This window comes from Aspergillus glaucus, assembly GCF_001890805.1.
Source record: "Aspergillus glaucus CBS 516.65 unplaced genomic scaffold ASPGLscaffold_2, whole genome shotgun sequence".
Lineage (NCBI taxonomy): Eukaryota > Fungi > Ascomycota > Eurotiomycetes > Eurotiales > Aspergillaceae > Aspergillus > Aspergillus glaucus.
In genome coordinates this window covers 17,783-38,060 of record NW_019170454.1, presented here as the reverse complement: position 1 = coordinate 38,060, position 20,278 = coordinate 17,783, and the positions used below count along the sequence as shown (strand labels likewise).

The 20,278-nt window shown below is 50.2% G+C and overlaps 9 protein-coding genes across 9 annotated transcripts; 5 read left to right on the top strand and 4 right to left on the bottom strand.

Moving 5' to 3' along the window:
* Positions 1-20: 20 nt before the first annotated feature.
* Positions 21-3,374, top strand: ASPGLDRAFT_21784 (ankyrin repeat domain-containing protein; the record flags this gene model as incomplete). The annotated part of the gene is made up of 4 exons (XM_022543131.1): positions 21-138; positions 189-2,179; positions 2,362-2,433; positions 2,628-3,374. 4 exons carry the CDS (start codon positions 21-23, stop codon positions 3,372-3,374), a joined length of 2,928 nt encoding a protein of 975 aa, XP_022404893.1.
* Positions 3,375-3,787: 413 nt separating this feature from the next.
* ASPGLDRAFT_116568 (PhzF family phenazine biosynthesis protein) lies at positions 3,788-4,693 on the top strand (the record flags this gene model as incomplete). The annotated part of the gene is made up of 1 exon (XM_022539777.1): positions 3,788-4,693. The coding sequence occupies one exon, from the start codon at positions 3,788-3,790 to the stop codon at positions 4,691-4,693; it is 906 nt and encodes a 301-aa protein (XP_022404892.1).
* On the bottom strand, positions 4,473-5,685 carry ASPGLDRAFT_140521 (PLP-dependent cysteine synthase family protein). Its single transcript, XM_022541700.1, has one exon. The coding sequence runs from the start codon at positions 5,653-5,655 to the stop codon at positions 4,714-4,716; it is 942 nt and encodes a 313-aa protein (XP_022404891.1). The 5' UTR covers positions 5,656-5,685; the 3' UTR covers positions 4,473-4,713.
* Positions 5,686-6,445: 760 nt separating this feature from the next.
* Positions 6,446-8,045, top strand: ASPGLDRAFT_140519 (putative MFS multidrug transporter). Its single transcript, XM_022541699.1, has 3 exons — positions 6,446-7,148; positions 7,199-7,869; positions 7,918-8,045. Exons 1-3 carry the CDS (start codon positions 6,459-6,461, stop codon positions 8,039-8,041), a joined length of 1,485 nt encoding a protein of 494 aa, XP_022404890.1. The 5' UTR covers positions 6,446-6,458; the 3' UTR covers positions 8,042-8,045.
* Positions 8,046-8,537: 492 nt separating this feature from the next.
* Positions 8,538-9,865, top strand: ASPGLDRAFT_41736 (glycoside hydrolase family 28 protein). The gene has a single exon (XM_022545475.1). The coding sequence runs from the start codon at positions 8,647-8,649 to the stop codon at positions 9,751-9,753; it is 1,107 nt and encodes a 368-aa protein (XP_022404889.1). The 5' UTR covers positions 8,538-8,646; the 3' UTR covers positions 9,754-9,865.
* A 431-nt stretch (positions 9,866-10,296) lies between these two features.
* On the bottom strand, positions 10,297-12,611 carry ASPGLDRAFT_41734 (uncharacterized protein). Its single transcript, XM_022545474.1, has 6 exons — positions 11,889-12,611; positions 11,634-11,837; positions 11,496-11,575; positions 11,074-11,443; positions 10,616-11,023; positions 10,297-10,564 (listed from the first exon to the last, which is right to left on the bottom strand). Exons 1-6 carry the CDS (start codon positions 12,150-12,152, stop codon positions 10,364-10,366), a joined length of 1,527 nt encoding a protein of 508 aa, XP_022404888.1. The 5' UTR covers positions 12,153-12,611; the 3' UTR covers positions 10,297-10,363.
* On the bottom strand, positions 12,443-13,206 carry ASPGLDRAFT_678880 (uncharacterized protein). Its single transcript, XM_022549201.1, has one exon. It carries the CDS (start codon positions 13,045-13,047, stop codon positions 12,664-12,666), a length of 384 nt encoding a protein of 127 aa, XP_022404887.1. The 5' UTR covers positions 13,048-13,206; the 3' UTR covers positions 12,443-12,663.
* ASPGLDRAFT_116949 (M20 family metallopeptidase) lies at positions 13,065-14,508 on the top strand (the record flags this gene model as incomplete). The annotated part of the gene is made up of 5 exons (XM_022539823.1): positions 13,065-13,163; positions 13,223-13,605; positions 13,654-14,043; positions 14,100-14,227; positions 14,279-14,508. The coding sequence occupies 5 exons, from the start codon at positions 13,065-13,067 to the stop codon at positions 14,506-14,508; spliced, it is 1,230 nt and encodes a 409-aa protein (XP_022404886.1).
* Positions 14,509-14,629: 121 nt separating this feature from the next.
* On the bottom strand, positions 14,630-19,664 carry ASPGLDRAFT_678883 (uncharacterized protein). The gene is made up of 2 exons (XM_022549202.1): positions 19,587-19,664; positions 14,630-19,531 (listed from the first exon to the last, which is right to left on the bottom strand). The coding sequence occupies exon 2, from the start codon at positions 19,464-19,466 to the stop codon at positions 14,709-14,711; it is 4,758 nt and encodes a 1,585-aa protein (XP_022404885.1). The 5' UTR covers positions 19,467-19,531; positions 19,587-19,664; the 3' UTR covers positions 14,630-14,708.
* Between the last annotated feature and the right edge of the window lie 614 nt (positions 19,665-20,278).

Genomic DNA, 20,278 nt, shown 5'->3' with positions numbered 1-20,278 from the left:
CATTTCGCGCTATTCCGAACATGGGGGAGAGGGGGGAGGGTGTAGATTTAGCGAAAGGAGAAGTATATTTCCAAATAAGGAAGGCGGCGATAGCCTTAGCCACATATTACATGAGTCAGCCACACCCGCCACACCAATGTTAGTTTTCTCCTTTTTCTTCTTGCATATTTTCAATTCATCTTTCACAGGGACCGTCTGCTCTCCGGTATTGCGCTTTAAGACAGAGAGCATTGACCGATTACCGGATAGCTGGCTTGCAGTGGACGCCGCCATAATGAGTCTCCTGAGCCTCCCAAATGAGATCCTATTTCTCATCGCTAATTACTCGGAATATTCTTGGAATATTAGCGCGCTCTCCCAGGCAAATCGTTATCTATATTCCTTGCTGAATGGCTATGCCTATCAACATAATGACCGCTACTTCGGCAGCTCACTACTGAAATGGGCGGTCGAACATGACTCTGAGATTGTTGTGGCAAGAATGCTAGACGCAGGTGCTCCTGCAAGGATGCCTGGCCCAAAAAATGACTATGATCCGATTGAGACTGCTGCATTAAACGGGCAGACGGCGATTATCCGGCTAGTCGTGGAGAGGGAACTAGTTTCAGCGGACCATTCCTACCACTTGATGCTTCTTGCGGCAGTTCATGGTCATGAGGCTGTTGTAAAGCTCCTTCGCGTGCCAGCAATGCTCAGCTCTCCAACACAACCCTATGCCGATTTCGCTATGGCGAGGCAGGGTCGTAATTTGAACGTGACGAAAATATTCACGGAGGAATTGGGAGACTTCTTGTTGCCAAGTGATATATCGTTCACGTGGTGTGAGGAATTGAGATTGGAAGCACGAAGAGGCCGCTTGGATTCAGTTCGAGAACTCCTCCGGCTTGGGGCCAACCCGAATAAGGCCGGCCCTTACGATTACGAACCTACTGCACTTACCATTGCTGCTAAAGCTGGCCACTTGGAGATTGTTGGGTACTTGCTTGAATATGGGGTGGACATGGCGGAAGCGCGAGAACGCTCACGCGAGAATCCAATCTTCATAGCCCTTGATAACGGTCATGTGGGGATTGCAAGGCTTTTATTCGAACATTCAGGGCTTGACACGAATACCCTAGAAACCAGCGACAGTAGAGCCTTTGTTCTTTGTCTGGCGGCTGCCTGTGGCTTTGAATATCATGTTCGACAACTTCTGAGCTATAGTACACTGAACGAAAAATATTTGTTTAAATATCCATTTGACACGCCCGGCCTTCGCGGGCCGCTTGAAGCCGCAGCAAAAAATGGACACACGGAAATCGTTGCTCAATTGTTGAATGAAAGACGCGTCAACCCACGACGAGAAAATCCGCTATATCACGCCGCTCGGGAAGGGCACGAGCATATCGTCAAGCTATTGCTTGACCATGATGCTGACCTCAATGACGATTATTGCCTGGATCTACCATTACTGTATGGAGCTGTTGAACACGAAGATATATTCCGATTACTTGTCAATCGAGACGTTGACCTCACGGACATAATGTATGAGGATGATGAGCCGGTCACTGTAATGTCACTAGTGATCCGTCGTGGGAAGATAGCGTCGGTTGAGCTGTTGCTTGACAACGGTGTGAAAATCGAAGAGCCGAATGAGAACGATCTTTTACGATGGGCAATAGAAGGCGGGCCAGCCATGCTTCGATGCCTCCTTCTCCGGGGGCTTTTGAAATTCCCATCTACCCACAGTGAAAGACAGGCTGCTGTGATGGCTGCGATTCGCGATGGTCTGACAGGGTCACACGACTTTCTCTTGGATCAAGGTTTCAATATGCCTGAAACTCACCATCATCTTCTTGACTATTTCTTCGAACCCTGTTCGACTGAAACGCTTGATATACTCCTGAAGCACGGTATGAATATCAACAAGAAAGATCGTAATGGATACACAGCTTTGTTGCATACCGTCCAAGAACCTGTCCCTCATCATGTGAGGTATTTCTTGGAAAAGGGCGCGGATCCGCTGATCGCTGGAAGTGACGGCAAAACGTCTTTGCTTCATGCGGTAGACAAGCTGGGGGCTGCGGATTTCAGACTCATGCTGCAGTCAACCGACGCCCATTCTGTACCGCGGAATGAACTGCACCGGGAGATATCTAGATGTCTAGCTACGGCAGTTGAGCGTGAGGACTGGGATAAGGTGCGGATGCTGGAGCGCTTCCGAGTTAAGATCGACATGTTGGCAAACTAGCGCTGGGGTTGTTGTACATAGCATTTGATTCTGTGTATAGTGCATGTTCCGAAAGAACTAGAAATGACCATATAGACTTAGACCACACCGGTTAAATGCATAGGCTTAAAGCCATATTTCCATTGCTCCAGAGAGCTGCCGGCATGTCCTCTTTCGCTTGCAAGGATGATCCTTGTACGGTCACTCTTGACACGAAGGTTGTGGTGAGCAGTTGCTTGCTTGCTAGATTTCCTTGATATACCCTGTCTCCGGAGGAAGATTATCCCTGTTGCCGCCACGTAGCACAGCCGAGCGTCTCGTTTTGTATGAATAAGTCAATTCGTTTTGATTCTTAAGTGGATTTCTCAGTCTCCTCTTTTCAGCAGCGAATTCTATTTTCCTTGACACAACATATCAGCGTCAACCTGTGCCATCGAACATCGAAGGAATACGAAATCCTACCATGGATCTCTTAGCTCTCCATAACGAGATTTTCTTTCTTATCGCGGAATTCCTAGAATACGAGTGGGATATCAGTGCACTCTCTCAGGTCAACCGCCGCCTCTACCTACTGCTGAACAGCTATGTTTATGAGTACAATCGGAGTCACTTTGACAGTTCGTTATTGAGATGGGCAGCAGAGCATGGCTCTGAGATCGTTGCTCGCAAGAGGCTAGATATAGGAGCTGCTACAGCGATATCTAATGAGCAGCGTTTGAAAGTCATGGCTATCGCTATGCGGAATGGGCACGTTGCAGTCTTACAGCTTCTTCTAGAGCGAGGAATCGACTTACCTCATGATTTACTGCTAGACACGGCAAAGAATGGGCACCTGTCCGTCATGCAGTTCATGATTGGACGCGGGAAATTTTCACCTTCCATGAATATCGCCAAAGACACATTATCCGCGGCAGCAGGGCGAGGCGATCTTGCTGTTATTAAGGCCCTTGTGGACGGCCTATGGGTCAGGCATCTTCACTACAATCCTGAGTACCATAATTGGAGATATACCGCGGCAAGTGCAATGTCGCACGGCGCAGCGATCAACAACCAGTTAGAAATCGTCCAGTACCTTGTCGACCTTGGCGTCGGCCCAGATGATTCTAATCCTCTAACTGCAGCAGCCACGGGAGGTCATCCTGATATGCTTCCAAGCCAGGGCTAACATTGAGCTTGGTGAGAGATGAGGTATCATGAACAATTGACTCACATTCCCTACGCATAGTTCCCCGGTCAACCACATCGGTGGGCCCGTATAGTGTCATTTGCCATTTTTCATTCGTCAAATGGTCGTGTCCGCGGTACTTACAGCCCTTAAACTGGGTTAGCGCATGTCTAGTGCCAAATCCGCTGTCTCCGACGATATCCGACATATCCAGATCAGGATGATCGTGAGTCAATTCTCTCGACTTATAAGACGCTTCCATCGCTGTAGATTTACACAGAAACACACCGAACAAAATGGCAGGAGAGCAGGCATCATACGGTGAGCCAACAGTACAATACTAGCTATCACTCGCTAACCGGACAGTCACCATCGATGTCTTCACATCGGAACGGTATGCATCCCACCCCGCAATGCCCACTTTATCTAACAATTACAGTCTCAAGGGAAACCAACTCGCCGTGGTAGACATTACCGACAAATCCCTAACCCACCAGCGCAAGCAACAAATCGCCCGCGAGTTCAACTTCTCCGAAAGTGTCTTCCTTACTCATGGCGGGCCGGGTCGAAACCCGCGCGCCGAGATCTTCACGCCCGTGAATGAGATGGAATTCGCCGGTCATCCGGTCATTGGTTCGGGACATGTTTTGTTTCAGGGCCTGTTGGGTTCATACGGCCCCAGTCAGAGTATGACGTTGGACACCAAGGCGGGGCCAGTTGCGATTAAATATGATCCGGCTGAGAAGGTTGTCTCGGCGGGGGTTCCGCATAATGTGCATGTTCATGAGAAGCAGGCTCCCCTTTCTGTTCTTGTAATGACGCAGAAGGGTCTGGCCGATGTCGCCGGTCTCGACAGCACATTCCCCACGATATCTATGGTCAAGGGAGTCACCTATGTTCTGGCCGATTTTACAAAGCAGCCTGATGCATTTGCCAACTTGGCTCCGGGGCCAAGCCCAACTATTGACCTGGACGATGACTGGAGTCCTTCGTTTGTCGGAGTCATGTACTATCGAACTCTGCAGTCTCGCGTCGAGGAAGAGACGACCGTATGGGACCTCCGTGTGCGCATGATTGCCATCGACCTGGAGGATCCGGCGTGTGGAAGTGGATCGTGTGCCTTGGGTGCGTATCTCGCTTTGCAATCTGGACAGCAAAGTCGCAAGCATCGCTTCAATATCGACCAAGGATCGGAAATTGGACGCGATAGTCAGATCATTGTCAACATTGGGTTGAACGAGTCACGAGACAAGGTGGAGAGCATGCAGCTCGCTGGTCCAGCGGCTTTGGTGGCTCAAGGCAAGATCTTCTTGGATTAGTCTATCTAGATATGTACATTCTATACCGAAAAAAGATTCCCGTTCAAATACTTGAGTCCTGTGTCAACCGCCACCGTAACAACAGTCTTCCCGGGTCCTAGCTCTTTAGCCAGGGCCAATGCAGCGGCGACATTAAGACCTGTCGAGGTACCGACCAGAAGACCCTCCTCACGAGCCAGACGGCGACACATCTGACGACCCTCGTCTTCAGAAATCGCCCGAGCTTCATCGTAGAAACTCTTCTCCAGATGTGGCGGGACAGACCCAAGCCCAACACCTTCCACCCCATGCGACCCGGCACGGCCTTCCGTAAGTACCGGCGAAGAGGCCGGCTCGAGCACAACCGTTTGTGTCTCGGGTCTCTGGGATTTCAAAACGCGAGAAACCCCCATCGCCATCCCGCCAGTGCCAACAGCACCGCAGAAGGCATCGATTCCGTCCGGAAACTGTTGCACGAGTTCTTGGCCGATATCCTCGTACCCAACGAAGGAGTCCCGGTTAGTAAACTGATTCGTCCAGTAACAGTTCCCGCTTTCGGCGATATCCCGTGCCCGTCTCGCCATCGACGGGACCAAGTCACCCGTGATAGTCCCCGTGGGACTATGAATCAACTCAACCTCCGCCCCGAACGCACTCATAGTCCTTAACTTCTCCGGCGCAAACGCATTCGACGACACAACCCGGAACCGATACCCCTTAATCGCGCAGATATACGCAAGCGAAGAACCAGTGCTGCCACCGGTTGCTTCGACGACGGTCATTCCGGGTTTCAGATCGCCGCGGCGCTCGGCTTCCTCGATCATGGACTTGGCCATCCGGTCTTTGTAGGAGCCAGTGGGGTTGACGGATTCGAGTTTTAGGTAGACATCGGCGTGGTTTTCGGGGACGAGACGGTGGAGATGCACGACGGGCGTGTTGCCGATGACTTGGAGGGCGTTGGCTACTAGAGGGGGTGCGGTCATTGTTGACTATGAATGTACGTACCGGGTGATGGATGCTTCCCAATTATGACTCTTCTGTCATAATCAAAATTCGCCTAATCCGAAATAAGTTAGACGGTGAAGAGTAATTAATCATCAGAAATGATGCCATTCATCGTGTCTAAACCAGGCACTGTAGGTGACTGGCCCGGTAGATTATGAGTCAGAGCTTTAGAGGACAGGTTCAATGTTCAGGATATACAATTGGCACCATTGCATAGAAATAATTGAGCATTGTCCGTCGTTGTAAATGCCGTGAAGATTGTGCCAAACGGATACTCCGCAAAGATATATAATCCATTGCAAAAGGTATATTCATACCTGAACCTACGATATGATAAGATCATGTCCAAGCATATTCAGAGGTCCTTCGTGAACGCAATTCTCCAACCTCTGCCTCAACAATGTATACATTTTTGTATACCATCTAAGCAATTAAAGTCTATCTACCCCGGGATCTAACATCGGTCTAGAATGAATCTAATCTGATATCACCGGCAGCTGGATTATCGGACTTTCCGCACTGAACCTCGGATCGGCTACGAACAAGACTGAACAATGCCGGGACACGACTATCATTGCCCTTGGCTTAATTTGGTGGACCTGTCAAATGCATTCTCCCCACATTTTCTCCGCATCCCAAAGGCTTGGCCATGTCTGTCAGGAAAGGTCTATCATTCCGTCTTTGTCAATCGAATCGTTTCAATGTGCGGAACCAGTCACTACGCGGTCATTCTTAAGCACATCGAGATGTCTTCGGGGATGTGTGTGCCAGAGCCAGCAGAATGTCAATTGAAGTATCCCAAGCCGGTGTGCCACAAGGGCACCCGGACTACCTTGAAGAAGCAGCAGCCAAAACCCTGACACCAAGTCTCTCACCAGAGCATCAAGCCTTCCTCATCGATCGTCATGGCACCCTGAACCTCGATCCTATTCCTAGCATCGACCCGACAGATCCGTACAACTGGCCGTCGTGGAAAAAGGGCACCAATCTGGCTCTCGTCGCCTTCCATGCCTTCATGGGCACCTTTTCCGCGGCCGGAATCATCCCCGCGTTTGAGGAGATCTCGGAAGCACTGGGTGTCTCGCTACAACGCGCAAGTTATCTCGTCTCGTTGCAGATTGCGATCCTGGGCGGTGCGCCGTTGTTGTGGAAGCCATTGTCGCACCGTTTCGGACGGAGACCAATCTTCCTGTTGTCGCTGATACTGAGCTGTGTGTGCAATGTGGGATGCGCGAAGAGTCCGGATTACGCCTCAATGGCGGCTTGTCGGGCCTTGGTGGCGTGTTTCATCTCGCCAGCCATGGCCATTGGGAGTGCGGTGGTTATGGAAACGTATTTCCAGCATGAACGGGCGCGGTACATGGGTATTTGGACTGTGATGGTGACCTTGGGGATACCCATTGGGCCTCTCATCTTTGGATTCGTGGCGAATCGCGTGGGATACGTATGGATCTATTGGATATTGGCTATTGTGAGTGCCGATTTGCATTGAAATTATCCGAGCTATATTAACCAGGAAAGACGAATGGATGTCAGCTCATTCTATACATATTCTTCGGACCAGAGACCCGTTACGTCCAGTCGAACAAAACAGGATCAGTCCTCCAACGACAGTACCTGCGCATTGGACGGATTGACCCCCGGCCCTTTGCGTTGAACGAATTCATCCATCCTCTTTCCCTCTTCCGCAAAGTCCCCGTTATGCTCGCCGCGGTCGCATACGGAATGGTCTTCCTCTTCGCCAGCGTACTGAACTCCATCGAAATACCCCAGCTACTGCAGCAGAAGTTCGAGCTCAACGCAGAGCAACTAGGCCTGCAGTTCCTCGGGCTCATCATCGGGACACTGCTAGGCGAGCAGCTGGGCGGCATCATGTCGGATCTCTGGATGAGCTGGCGCGCCCGTCGCATAGGCCACCTTCCAGCCCCCGAGTTTCGGCTCTGGCTGAGCTATATCGGCTTCTTGCTGAGTATGGCGGGTATGATTATCTTCCTGGTGTGCACTGAGCAGGCCCAGGCTGGGAAATGGACCGTGGTGCCGATTGTCGGCACGGGTATTGCGGCTTTTGGCAATCAGGTTGTAACCACTGTTCTTACCACGTATGCTGTAGACATTTATCCTGAGGATGCTGGGAGTGTTGGTGTATTCATCAACTTTGTCCGTTCGGAATGGGGGTTTATCGGGCCGTTCTGGTATGTCACCCCGGTTGTCTCTGTATCGACATGACTAACACGACGCAGGTTTCCAGCTATGTTCGAAGAAGTCGGCATCGCAGCTAGTGCAGGAGTCATGGTCGCCCTGATTACCGGTGTTAGTTTTATTCCGACGGCTCTTTTGCACTGGCAGGGGTGGCGATTGCGGTAATGTTGCGCTCCGTACACAGGGTGTTGTATATACTCAACAACCACAAATGAATGCAATTACACGATATTGATCTGGATCAGGCCATTATTTCTACATGCGACACTACAGGCAGCAGTGTATCATCTAATTCTCTAGAAAAGAGGGCAATCAGGGTAGCCCACCATACTATTTATAGCGGTTTCAGTGAGATTAGATCGTCGCATCGGGTGGTTCCGACAATAACAATTGCACGGATGGCTCGGATTTTTTTTTTAATATCGAGTCTCGGGGGTTTCTATTCAATGGGATTACTGTGTTTGTGCACAGTTCGGATCCATGGCTAGTCAAGCTTCGGCGTCCCCACCGGCTGTCACAGATTGATCGGAGTGGGCTCAGGGCAAACTCGGGGCTGCCACTGAAGTTATTCCGACAGTTTCACCTTGACACAGATAGGGCTGGTATAAGGCCAGGTAAAAAGCTTAGCTTTTGCATATAAAAACCTTTGTCCCTGACCTTCAACAAGTCTTTCATCCAACAAGTTCATTCTCTCTTTACTACTTTCTTTACTCACTTCTATTCTCTAATATATTCCGTTCTGTTGACCAGAACCGATTCCCTTCATTAATATGCACTCCTTCCAACTTCTCGGCCTAGCTGCGTTGGGCTCCGTTGTCTCTGCTGCCCCGGCCCCCTCTCGTGCTTCGGACTTCACCAAGCGCGCAAGCACCTGCACCTTCACCGACGCCGCGGCGGCCTCTGAGAGTATCTCGAAGTGCTCCGACGTCGTGCTGAAGGATATCGAGGTCCCCGCCGGTGAGACCCTGGATCTTTCTGACGCCGCCGACAAGTCCAAGATCACCTTCGAGGGTACCACCACCTTTGGCTACAAGGAGTGGAAGGGTCCTCTCATCCGTCTCGGTGGTTCCGGCCTCACCATCACCGCTGCCGAGGATGCTGTGATTGACGGCGAGGGCTCGCGCTGGTGGGACAGCAAGGGTACCAACGGCGGCAAGACCAAGCCCAAGTTCATGTATGTCCACTCCATCGAGGACTCGACCATCTCCGGCTTGCACATCAAGAACACCCCCGTGCAGGCCATCAGTGTCCAGGCCGACAACACTATCCTCGAGAACCTGACCATCGACAACTCGGACGGCGACGACAACGGCGGCCACAACACCGACGCTTTCGACATCAGCGAGTCTAACGGTGTCTACATCCGCGGCGCCACCGTCAAGAACCAGGACGACTGTATCGCCATCAACTCGGGCAAGAACATCGAGTTCTCGGGCGGTTCGTGCTCTGGTGGCCATGGTCTCTCCATCGGCTCCGTTGGTGGCCGCGACGACAACACCGTCCAGAACGTCACCATCACCGACTCGACCATCAGCAACTCGGCTAACGGTCTGCGCATCAAGACCATGGTCGACGAGACCGGCTCCGTCAGCGACATCACCTACTCCGACATCAAGCTCTCCGGAATCTCCGACTACGGTATTGTCGTCGAGCAGGACTACAAGAACAGTGGCGCGACCGGCTCCCCCAGCAGCGACATCAAGGTCTCTGGGGTTACTTTCGATGGTATCACCGGTTCCGTTGAGGACGATGCTAACCCGGTCTTCATCCTCTGCGGTGATGGTAGCTGCGATGACTGGACCTGGAAGGGCGTTGACATTACTGGTGGCGAGTCTAGTGATGACTGTGAGAACGTTCCCTCTGGCGTTTCTTGCTAAATGTGCATAAGTTGTAATATAGCTATCCTGTCAAGTCTATCCTTTGTAATATAGCTTTTTTTTCAAAACATTGTTATTGAATAGTCGATGCAACCATTACCATCGATATTAGACCATCTTTCAGTATGCTTTCTAGCTTAATATCTCAGTTGCAGTGTCATTGCAAGCATTCGTTCCTGATAAGCATCCCCAAGGTGTACACCACAGTCACCGGTCACCAATCCGACACCGTCTCGGACGCCCGAATAACCATATCAACGCTTTGATCGATGTCTCAGATGCGGCTATAACACTGACGCAGCTGCGGAAGCTCTGGTAATTTATAGAAAATATTACGTCGAGCATCTCGTGCATCTCCGGTTCAGCAGCGCTGAGCCAGTCGTCTACATAAACTCCTCCCTTGCCGTTACCAAGATCGATGGTCATGCAAGGAGTATGTTGAAGATCGATCTGACGTGAAAGCTCGCAGATATGCAGACCATTGTGAAGCAAGGAAATGTCTAATGCAGATATCCTACTGAGGTGAGCCGGGAAGAGAACATCCCGCAAGGGTATTGCATTGATTCATGACATCATTAAGTGCTGAGCGCTTTTCATGGCTCGATTGTGACTAAATTACATAGCGGAAACTTTCCATCTCCCCATCTGTCTTGTTGGACAGGTCTTGCTGCAATTCTTCGTTCTCCGTCATTAACGAAGGGGGTCCGTATAGTGCGTCGCGGCGGCGGTTTTCCCAGATGTAGTACACCATCAGGCAGAATAAGAAGAAGATGCCCAGGATAAGACCGCACATGGCTGCTTTGATTCCGGTCTATCTCTTTATTAGTCTTGAAAATCGGAATGAACGATTCGAGGGGCATACCGGATAATCTGGCTCCTCCGACGCAAGATAAAACTGAGGTCCAACGATATTCCCAACGCAGTATGCGACGAAGATCAAAGCACTGATGACACTCCGCTTCGTGAACCCGGCAACATTGGAACTGACTAAACTCAGCGACAGCGGGATGTTAACGGCGAACACGCCGCCAAAGGTCAAGCCCGTGAGCCGACCACCCTTGTTGTCCGCGTCCAATTTCCAGATCAGGATCATCCCCATCATCGATAGTGATGTAGTAAACATCATCATGGCGATTCGGGTCGACTTGATGTAGGTGGCCACGCCGGAGGTGATCACTAGAAAAACGATCTGGGCGGCTCCCATAGGCATTTGCAGTAGGAGGGACCTCAGTCGACCGTATCCGAAGCCGTTGATGAGAATTGATGAGAACTGACCCGTCAGTAAGTTGCATACGTCTTTTATTAAATGGCAGGACATACCGAGGTGATACCGCCATTGCAAAGGTTGACGCAAAAGTTATACAAAACCAAGAACCACGTCTGCGGATCTTTAAAGGCCATCCACACTTGATTCCACTTAAACGTGCCAACGTCCATGACACCCGTCTTGTTCTTCAGTGTCCGCTGCAGCGCAATGGCGCGTTCCTTCTCTTTGAGAAAGATGGCATTCTTGGGGGTATCGGGCAGCAATGCGACCAACCAGAACGCCAGACTCGTGGTCACGGCACCCAGAACGAGGAAGATCAGTTGCCATTGAGCGATCGTGTGGATTGTGATGTTTCCAATGCCATAGACGACCACACCGCTGATGAGGTTGGCGACGCAGTTTCCGAGATACCAGGCGGCTTGTCTGGGATGGTCAGCTATTTGGATCCGATCAAGTGAGTTGAAAGGGTGCGTACCGTGCTGGCTGTTCTTCTCGCGTGTAGAACATACCAACGACGAGAGAGAAACCTGGGGCAATCGATGCTTCTCCAACTCCCTGATGGTGTCAGCAACGATATACCGAGATAGTTGCATGCAATACAACATAAACATACCAAAAAGAATCTGGCTGCCATTAGGCCTGCAAAGTTCTTTGCTGCCGCATGGCACAGGAGAAACCCTCCCCAAAGAAACACACAAACACTGAGGTACTTTCCGATGGGCAGCCGGACCATGAGGTATGAGCTCGGCCAACTCCAGACCAGATATCCAAAATAGAAAATCGCCGATGTCCAGTTGAATTGGTCGCCGACAAGGTTCTAACCAGTATGAGCATCGCATCATCCTCGATCGCAGGCAAGAAAACATACAAGGTCCTGTCGCAAGTTGAATAGCGTCGCCTGACTCAACACGTATTTGTCCATGTACTGCATCATGTAACAAGCACCCATCATCGGCAGCAATACCAAATCCAACTTCAATCGCACTTTCCGCTCCTGTTCCGGCGTCGCGTCGACCTCGAGCATTTCTCCCAATACCACATCTTGAGCGGCCGCGGGGAGTCCCTCGCCTTTGACATCGCACAGGTCCTCTTTCGTGGAAGCCGCAGGTTCGTTTGATGTTCGCTTTTCCATGATTGGGTATATGGTAGAATAATGAATCGGTCGCTACAGAACCTTCCGGCAAAAGGTCTTATATGTCACTTCTTTGGCTGGTGCGGAGAGATAATGACATACTTGTACTTCTACATTGAACCAAATATCAAATTACCACCGCACAATGCAGATAGTCAGAGCCGATCAGCTCAGCCTCTGCCGTGTCTCGGGCCTCTTTGGGAAAGACGGAATGCACTTGCCAGTGTGTTGTTGAGTGATGTTCCTCAACAGCGGAACAAAACCCCCATACCACAACTTACCGCTGTTGATCATCGCTGCGCGGCTTATCAACACGCAAAGACCATATGCCGATAGACTTTTGGGTTTCCTTTGGGCCAGAAACGCCAGTCGGTCTGGGCCGTCGGCAGATACACCAATGGGACATTGGGTCCTTTGGCGATTTCTCGCGGGGAATGCGCTTCAGCTGTGTATTCTCGTGATTCCATCCAATCGGCTGGGAACCAAGGATGATTAGGACATTGCTTTTTTATCACGTACTTCGTGCCCCATAGCAAAATAAAGAAGGCGCACCCCAGATCTCGAATGCGGAGATAAAAGCACGCTTCTCGCTGCAAACAGTAACCATCGGCAAGATAGGCGCTGTCCATTCCCTATCTGCCGACGAGTCAAAGACACATGAGTAATGGATTCCTCCGGTTTGCCCGATATAGGATGTGACATTGAGATAACCCAACGGAACCCCGCAATGGAAAACGCGGAGAGATACGAGGTCTGTCGGCTGCCCCGGGGGAGAGGCATTTTCACACAAAGACATGGTTTCCGTTTGTAATGTTATGCCAGAAAATAGTATCATAAAGAGAGCATGTTCCCCAGACCACATGGCTCGGCGCTTGGCTTTTCGCTGACAATCCATTGCATTTCCCGATCAAAATGGCCATCTTAAACGGAACGCATCTCACTGACGTGAAACCGGCAGTCGACGCGGCAGTCGAGTCGCTGAACTCGTCGCTGCGCGAGCTCAATAGACAGGTACATTTGTTGTGGTCGCGAGTCTGACATCATGGACTAAACCGGTATCTCTCATCTAGATCTGGTCTAACCCGGAACTCGCGTATCACGAGTACAAAGCGCATGATACCATTTGCGATTTCCTCGAGAAGCAAGGCTTCACTGTTACTCGCCATGCATACGGCTTAGAGACAGCGTTCGAGGCCACCACTGGTTCCGGCGGTCGTTTGGTCAACTTCAACGCTGAATACGATGCGCTTCCTGGTATTGGACATGCCTGCGGTCACAACCTCATCGCCACGAGCAGTATCACTGCATTTCTCGCCTTGTCGTTCGCGATAAAGAAATTCGGTATCCCGGGTAGAACACAGCTGTTGGGAACACCGGCAGAAGAGAATGGAGGTGGCAAGGCTCAATTGATTGAAGCCGGTGCCTACAAAGATGTCGACATTTCCTTGATGGGGTATGTCTTCGTCACCTCGCCCGCTAGACTTTAAACTAACCTACGTAGTCACGCATGTGTCCACGAGCTCTTCCCCGGTGTAGTTTCGGACGGTATCGCGGGTACATATATGAACGCCCGGAAGAAGCTCTTCTGCGAATTCACCGGCGTAAGCGCGCACGCCGGCGGGAATCCATGGGACGGAGTGAATGCCCTTGATGCCCTGGTAGCCTCATACAACAACGTCTCGGTTCTGCGCCAACAAATCAAGCCCGATGAGCGGATCCATTGCGCATTCCTGGACACCCCCAAGGTCGCAAATATCATCCCGCATTATACCAAGGCGATCTGGCAGGCGCGCAGTCCGACATTAAAGGGGTTGAATCAGCTGGTGGCTAGGGTACGCAATTGTATCGAGGCGGCTTCTCTGGCGACCGGGTGTGAAGTCAATATCGTTGAGTGCGCATCGTGCCCCATGTTCCTTTCCAGTTCTTGTCGGAAACTAATTTAAACAGAGACGAGCTGTACAAGGATGTCCGACTCAACGAGACGCTGTGCGAACGGTACCAGTCCCATATGCAGGCATATGGTCGGAATGTCCTCAAGGACCATGAAAAGGTCATGACGGCTTCTTCTGATATCGGTAGGTTTCTGCTCCTTATCACCCTCGAAATACAGATACTGACCAGCACAGGCAACGTCAGCTATGTCACTCCCACGCTACACACCATGTTCGCCATCCCCGCCTCCAAAGGCGCCTATCTCCATCATTCGTCCTTTGCTGAGGCTGCAGGCAAGGACGAGGCGCACGAAGAGGCAATTGCTGTCGGCAAGTCGCTGGCTCTGACTGGCTGGGATATGCTGACTGACAACGAGAAGTTTGAGGCCGCGCACAACCAATGGCGCGCGAGTGTCCAGGAATGATTGACCCTGTAAATAGTCAATAGACATGCTGTAAATATCCGCTCGTGGCGACGCGAAGGAACGATAACATGAATAAAATAGACTGCTGATTTAGACAGCCATTGTCCGTTGCTAGTGCAGATGCAGAAGTCATGATCCAGATGTGTATGTGCCACTCTATTCGCTATCAAGAAATACAGAACAACATTAGAACACAAATACTACCACTTGTACCACTCCGTGATAGGATTACCCATCGCCACAGCCTCATCCCAAAACGCCCGAAGAATCTCATCCTTTCTCTCCAAGACCGGAACCACTTCTCGTTCAAACGACGTCTGCACAAAAAGCTTTCCGTCCTGCACAGAGTACATCGCCGGTTCCTGGGTCCAATATTTAGGTCCCATTCGGTAAACAAGTCGCAGTGTCTCCATTTTCAGTTTCGGAAGAGTAGAAGAATTTGCGTGTCTACAAAGAAGATTCCCAGCATGCAATTCGAAATATGTACCAGCATCCTTCGGATAAGTTGCTAGAGTTTCCAAAACCTCCCCCGGTAGGAAGGATTGACTCTCCAGCACCGAGAAAGCATGCGTCGAGGCTGACATGTTTGTATTCAACGATTGAGATGCCAGAATCTCCAGAGCCATTTCTGGCACAGAGGGCTGTGCACCGAGAACTCCAATAATGTATCCTCTAACTGACGGATTACCGGCATGCTTGACCAGCTGGAGCGATAGAGCGTTCAGGATCTTGTCTGGCAGAGGAGATTGTACTTCGAGGGCGCTTAGAGCATACTGCCTTGCAAACCCGTCAGTGTCCTCTAATTGAGCAACGAGGGCCTCTAGGATGTTATCTGCTAAGGGAATTCGTCTGCTTAAAATGGAAATAGCAGATCGTCTAAGAGACACATCGGCACCCGTTGAGTGAGACACCAAGCGCTCCCAAATCTTCCCTGGTAGAGGTTGTTTGCTGAGGGTATCCTCAGTAGCTTCTCGGATGTTAATAACTGGATCGCTTAGTCGATACAACAAGGATTCTAGGGCATTTTCTGGTAACGCAGATTGTCCGTCTAAGATCGTAACAACATTCCTTCTGATGGTTGCATCGGCATCTCCGGACAGAGACACCAAACTGTGCATGATCTCTGTCGGCAGTGATGTTCGGGTGCTTATCCTGTGTACGACACCTCCCGCAAGGTTTTTGGTGTTCTCATCTGCGTCTCTAAGTGCGGCGATCAATGTTTCAAAACCCTTCTCCGGTATGGACATTTGGGACCTTATAGGAGACATAGCGGCACTTCTGATAGCAGGATTGGCATCCTTTAGGTAAGGTAACAGAACATTCAGGATAATTTCCGGCGGCAGGGATTGCCACTGTAGAGCACGAAAAGTAAATATCTTGATATCCAGATCATCGTCTTCCAATTGTGAAATCAGTGCTCTCAGAATACCGTCAGGCAGAGGTTGCTGTCTGCCTAAAGCACCAATTACCGATGTCTTGATGGAATAATCGTTGATTCCCAAGTGTGATGCCAGAATTTCCAAAAGGCTTTCGGGAATGGGTGAGTGATCAACTAAAGCAAAAATAGCAGCAGTCCTCACAGACACATTAGCGTCTGTTAACTGAGACACTATGACTTTCAAGGCATTTTCAGGTAAGATGGATCGCTTGCCCAGAGCATAAATAGCTGATGCTTTGAAATATTTGGATACATCAGTATTCTGTATCAGAAGCATCAAAATCTCCAATATCTTCTCTGACAGGTAGGATTGCTCGCCGAAAGCATGAATTACATGTACTCTGGCTTCGACCGATGCCGTGGCGTCATTCATAAGCGAAACCATTGTCTCTAACAAGCGTGAGGAGAGCTGTGGTTTATGCGATGCACCTTCCAGTATAGCCACCTTCGAATCGTCTGGCTCTGGTTGCAGCATTTCACTCAGGATATCGTCAGGAAACTCCATCTCACAGCACACTTCCACTCGATGGAGAAGTTTGAACTCGAACAGAGCCCACTGTTTGCAGCGCCGCTTCATCTGGATCCTAAACTGCTCGATACGAGAGTCCTTGTCCAATGAAGGCACTTCGCTGAAACAATGCATGGAGAGCCGTAGATGCACCGGTCCCAGCAAGTCGTATGGCTCTTGCTCGATCTTTTCTAAAAACTGGGACAAATGTTCATCGTCTTCACGCCAGAGAAGGCCCGTGACAAACCGCCAGAAGATATCGTAGCGCGTGTTATACTTTTCCTTTCGGAGGAACTCTTCGGGTTGGAGCCGCACTGTACCATTTCTCTTTTCGGATTTGGGATCGAAAAGAATGAGAGGCTTGCCGGATATCCAGTGTCTGGTAAAGTGTCGTGCAGCAAAGAACTCCTGGTAAGTAAGATGGATGAAGTGGTAGGCTCCAGTCTTGTGATGGGAGGCATTCGAAGTGCGCAAAAAGGAGAGTCTGTCGAGAGTGTAGTCATCCACGCTGTGAATGAAAGAGAGATCATCGATCACCCCAGAGCTGCTGATCCTCTGGAGTATAGTGTCGCGGTAATCCTGATCGAATTCAATTGTGTTGCTGTAGAGGCCAGTGAATCCAAGGAGCTCGAGGTATCTCATCTCGTCTCCTATTCGCCCTTCGAGCTGCGAACGATTCCGTAATGCCCAAGCTTGCTTTTCGTTGATGGTTCCGTTTTTGTCCTTGATCTCAAGTTTCAAGATATCTTTCGTCCATAGCTTTTGCTCCATGGCTTGGTAGAGGGCAGTCATGGTCTCGGGTCCACCCTTGGTAAAGTCACCATCCCACGTGTAGCATAATGCGTCAAGCTGAATGGGTATCTGGACCAGCCCTTGAACAAGCTGGTGACTGCCGATAAACTCTCTGATCGCATCTGCTGTGAATTTACTCTGTGTTGTCTTTGTTACGTAGGTTTCTACTTGATCCGGACGGAATCCAATTGTTTCCAATTCCAGATCAAAGCGTGCGAGACCCGTGCCATCGGTTGCATATGGGCGAGAAGTGACGATAGCATTTCTGTGATTCAATAAGCTGCCGAGTGCTTCAATCAGTTGACTTCCACGGGGAGTTTGTGATCCGGAGATCTCGTCAAGGCCGTCGAGTAACAGGAGAGTTCGCTGGTCGGTCCCCTCAAATGCAGTATCGCAGAGTGCCGAAGTCAGGCGCTTTCGCTCATGAATTGGAAAGGCGTATTCTAAATACGTCTGGCGGAGCAAATCCTCCACGTTCGCGTCATCCTTGAGCATCCGCAATGGAATCCAAAGAATACGGTCAAAGAGCCCGTCCCACAATTGGCCCTGGAGAAAATCATGAACGATTTTCTTGCAAAGGGTGGACTTTCCAACCCCTGCACGTCCTCGAATTAGGATCCGCCTCGGCCGGATTGTTGTACCGTCTGAGCTTTCCCGGTCGTTAAATAGCCTGGTCAGGTTTACATTTTTCGCCTTATCGGCTCGCCCAACCTGCAGGCTCTTGAAGAGTGTAAAACAAGAGGGTCCTGGGCCTGGAATTGACACGTCCTCTCCCAGTGATCGCTCTACTAAAGAAAGGTTGATATAACATTGATTTGTGTCGAGGTGCTTCCCGGAAATACGTTTGATTGCAAGGCGATCGTCTCGGGCGTAATATTCGCTGATCGCGCTGTCAGCATCGAAGATCAAGGCTTGTCTGCAATTGCGCCACGCCGCGTCAAGAAGAGCTTTGGGATCGTCATCCAGTCTAATTCTTTCGATCGAGAAGAACGGTATACCGGATTTGAACGAAGTATTCTTCCACCAGCGGAACTTGTGGTGAGGCTGAGGGGTTGCATCCCTCCAGCTTGGTTGACCAAGGGTGTCGCCAATTAACGAAACCCAGTCACGGACACGAGCGGGTGCCTTCTTTTCAGGTATGATGCTGCCGACGAAAGCAACGATTCGCTCCTTCTGGTCCCCATCGCCGGCGTCCCAGGCCTGCTCAAGCTGCGCATACACGCCGCACCAAAGAAGTTCCTGCTCATGGTAATTAACTTGCTGGAGAAAAGCTTTCAACATTTCGAATGCCCCTGATGAGATCATCAAGTTACTGTATCGAAGAGCCCAATACCAGGATTTCTGCGAGGATAGGTCTGCCATGTTTCGTACCAGCTGTTGCAGATCATGGGATGATTCATAAAGGTCCTGAAGAGCATTCACCACGGTTTTGAAGAAAGATAGGAATTCCATTGCATTTGATGTGGCATCGAGAGCTTTTGTTGGATCCATACTCGAAACACCCCCGGCCGTTTTCGCTAATATTTGTATCAAATTCCAACTCTGTCGCTGAAATGTTTCAAAAGGGCCCTCATTATCGGGAACTCCTCGTAGAGCCTGGTATGCGTAGCTGGCAGCTTGAGCCAGGCGAGGATTTTGGTGTTTCGTCATGCCCTCAAGTTGCTGAGACAGAGGTTCGTGAAGTGTCTCTCTGTCAATCCCGGAGACCCTGACGTCGACCATGGCATCTAAAATGATTGACAGTATGCTGGTCACCTGATACTGAACTTCCGGCTCACTTTGTCGCTGGGATTTTTCCAGGCGCATTTGCAGACTTTTGAGGACTGACCCAAGCATATGGGATTCGGCAGATAACGTACACGGAGCATAGCGGAGAACAAATGCGAAGCATGTCAGTAACTCTGGGTCGAGTATTGTGCCGTCAGTTGTGCCACGGATGATTGTATTTGCAAAACTCGTGACGAGATGGCGATACTGATTATCAGTCACGACCGACGACAGCATCGCGGCTTCCCTCCAATACGATTGCGGTTGCGCTTCTGCGAACTTATTGACCATGCCGGCCACCATTGCAAGCATGGCGCCCTTTTCTCTGGAGTCACATTGGGTGAATCTCAAGCGTTGAACGAGCTCCTTGGTTGAAGTCGAGGCGAGCCTTTTCAACGGTGGATAATGAACATCTCCTTTTGCAATAAAATACGGATCGCTTTGACTGGCCATGGCGATTTCGTTTTAATCTCGGTTTTTTTGCCTTTTGGCCGTATGTGCCTTGTGTGAAGAGCTTTCTAATAAAAGCGTTAGCAATGAGCCGTCATTCTTAGGACTGAGATAGTCACTCACGGTCTCCCTGAACTGGCGTATCTAGATTTCCCAGCATGTGTCGAAACAATACAAGGCCGAAAAAAAGCGAGAAAGAGTGGCGGGGCCATGGCTATATATAGATATTTGCAGCAATCCGCGCTCTGTTAGAGCGCACCAACACCCCTGTGTCAAATCTCACACCAATTGGTCGAACAGGAAGCGCCTAAATCCTGCATTGGCGGCAAACGACCAGCCCTAGGGGCGCATTAGAGGGCAGTGATGGAGGATCGCACAGGAGGTATCATGCTATATGAATGAGTGGGAGGGGATGAGAATGGGAAAAGAAGAGAAAAGTCGAGAGAATCAAAAGATAGAGATTCTCCTAAACGGGAAGAGCATCAGCCACACGTCAGTACTGTGGCTAGTGTGTATTACGTGGTTTTCACGAATTATGAATCTGAAACAAAAAGCATATTCTACTCTGTACGTTGAGTGAGAGGGCTTATGGTATAGCTTTAACAGGATGCGTTTTTGTTAATGTACTGGTAAGTCTCGTACGGCCCTTCTTTCTGCATAGAAGACATTTCCGGAGCTGTCGAGCATCAACTGTTTGACTGGCCTGTTGATTTTTTAGTATGCCTACCCTGTGAGCACACAGGTTGTACACGGAGGATAAAACATCTATTTCGGGATGCTGGAGAATGGGTGTCGCTGTTTCTGAACGACCGGCA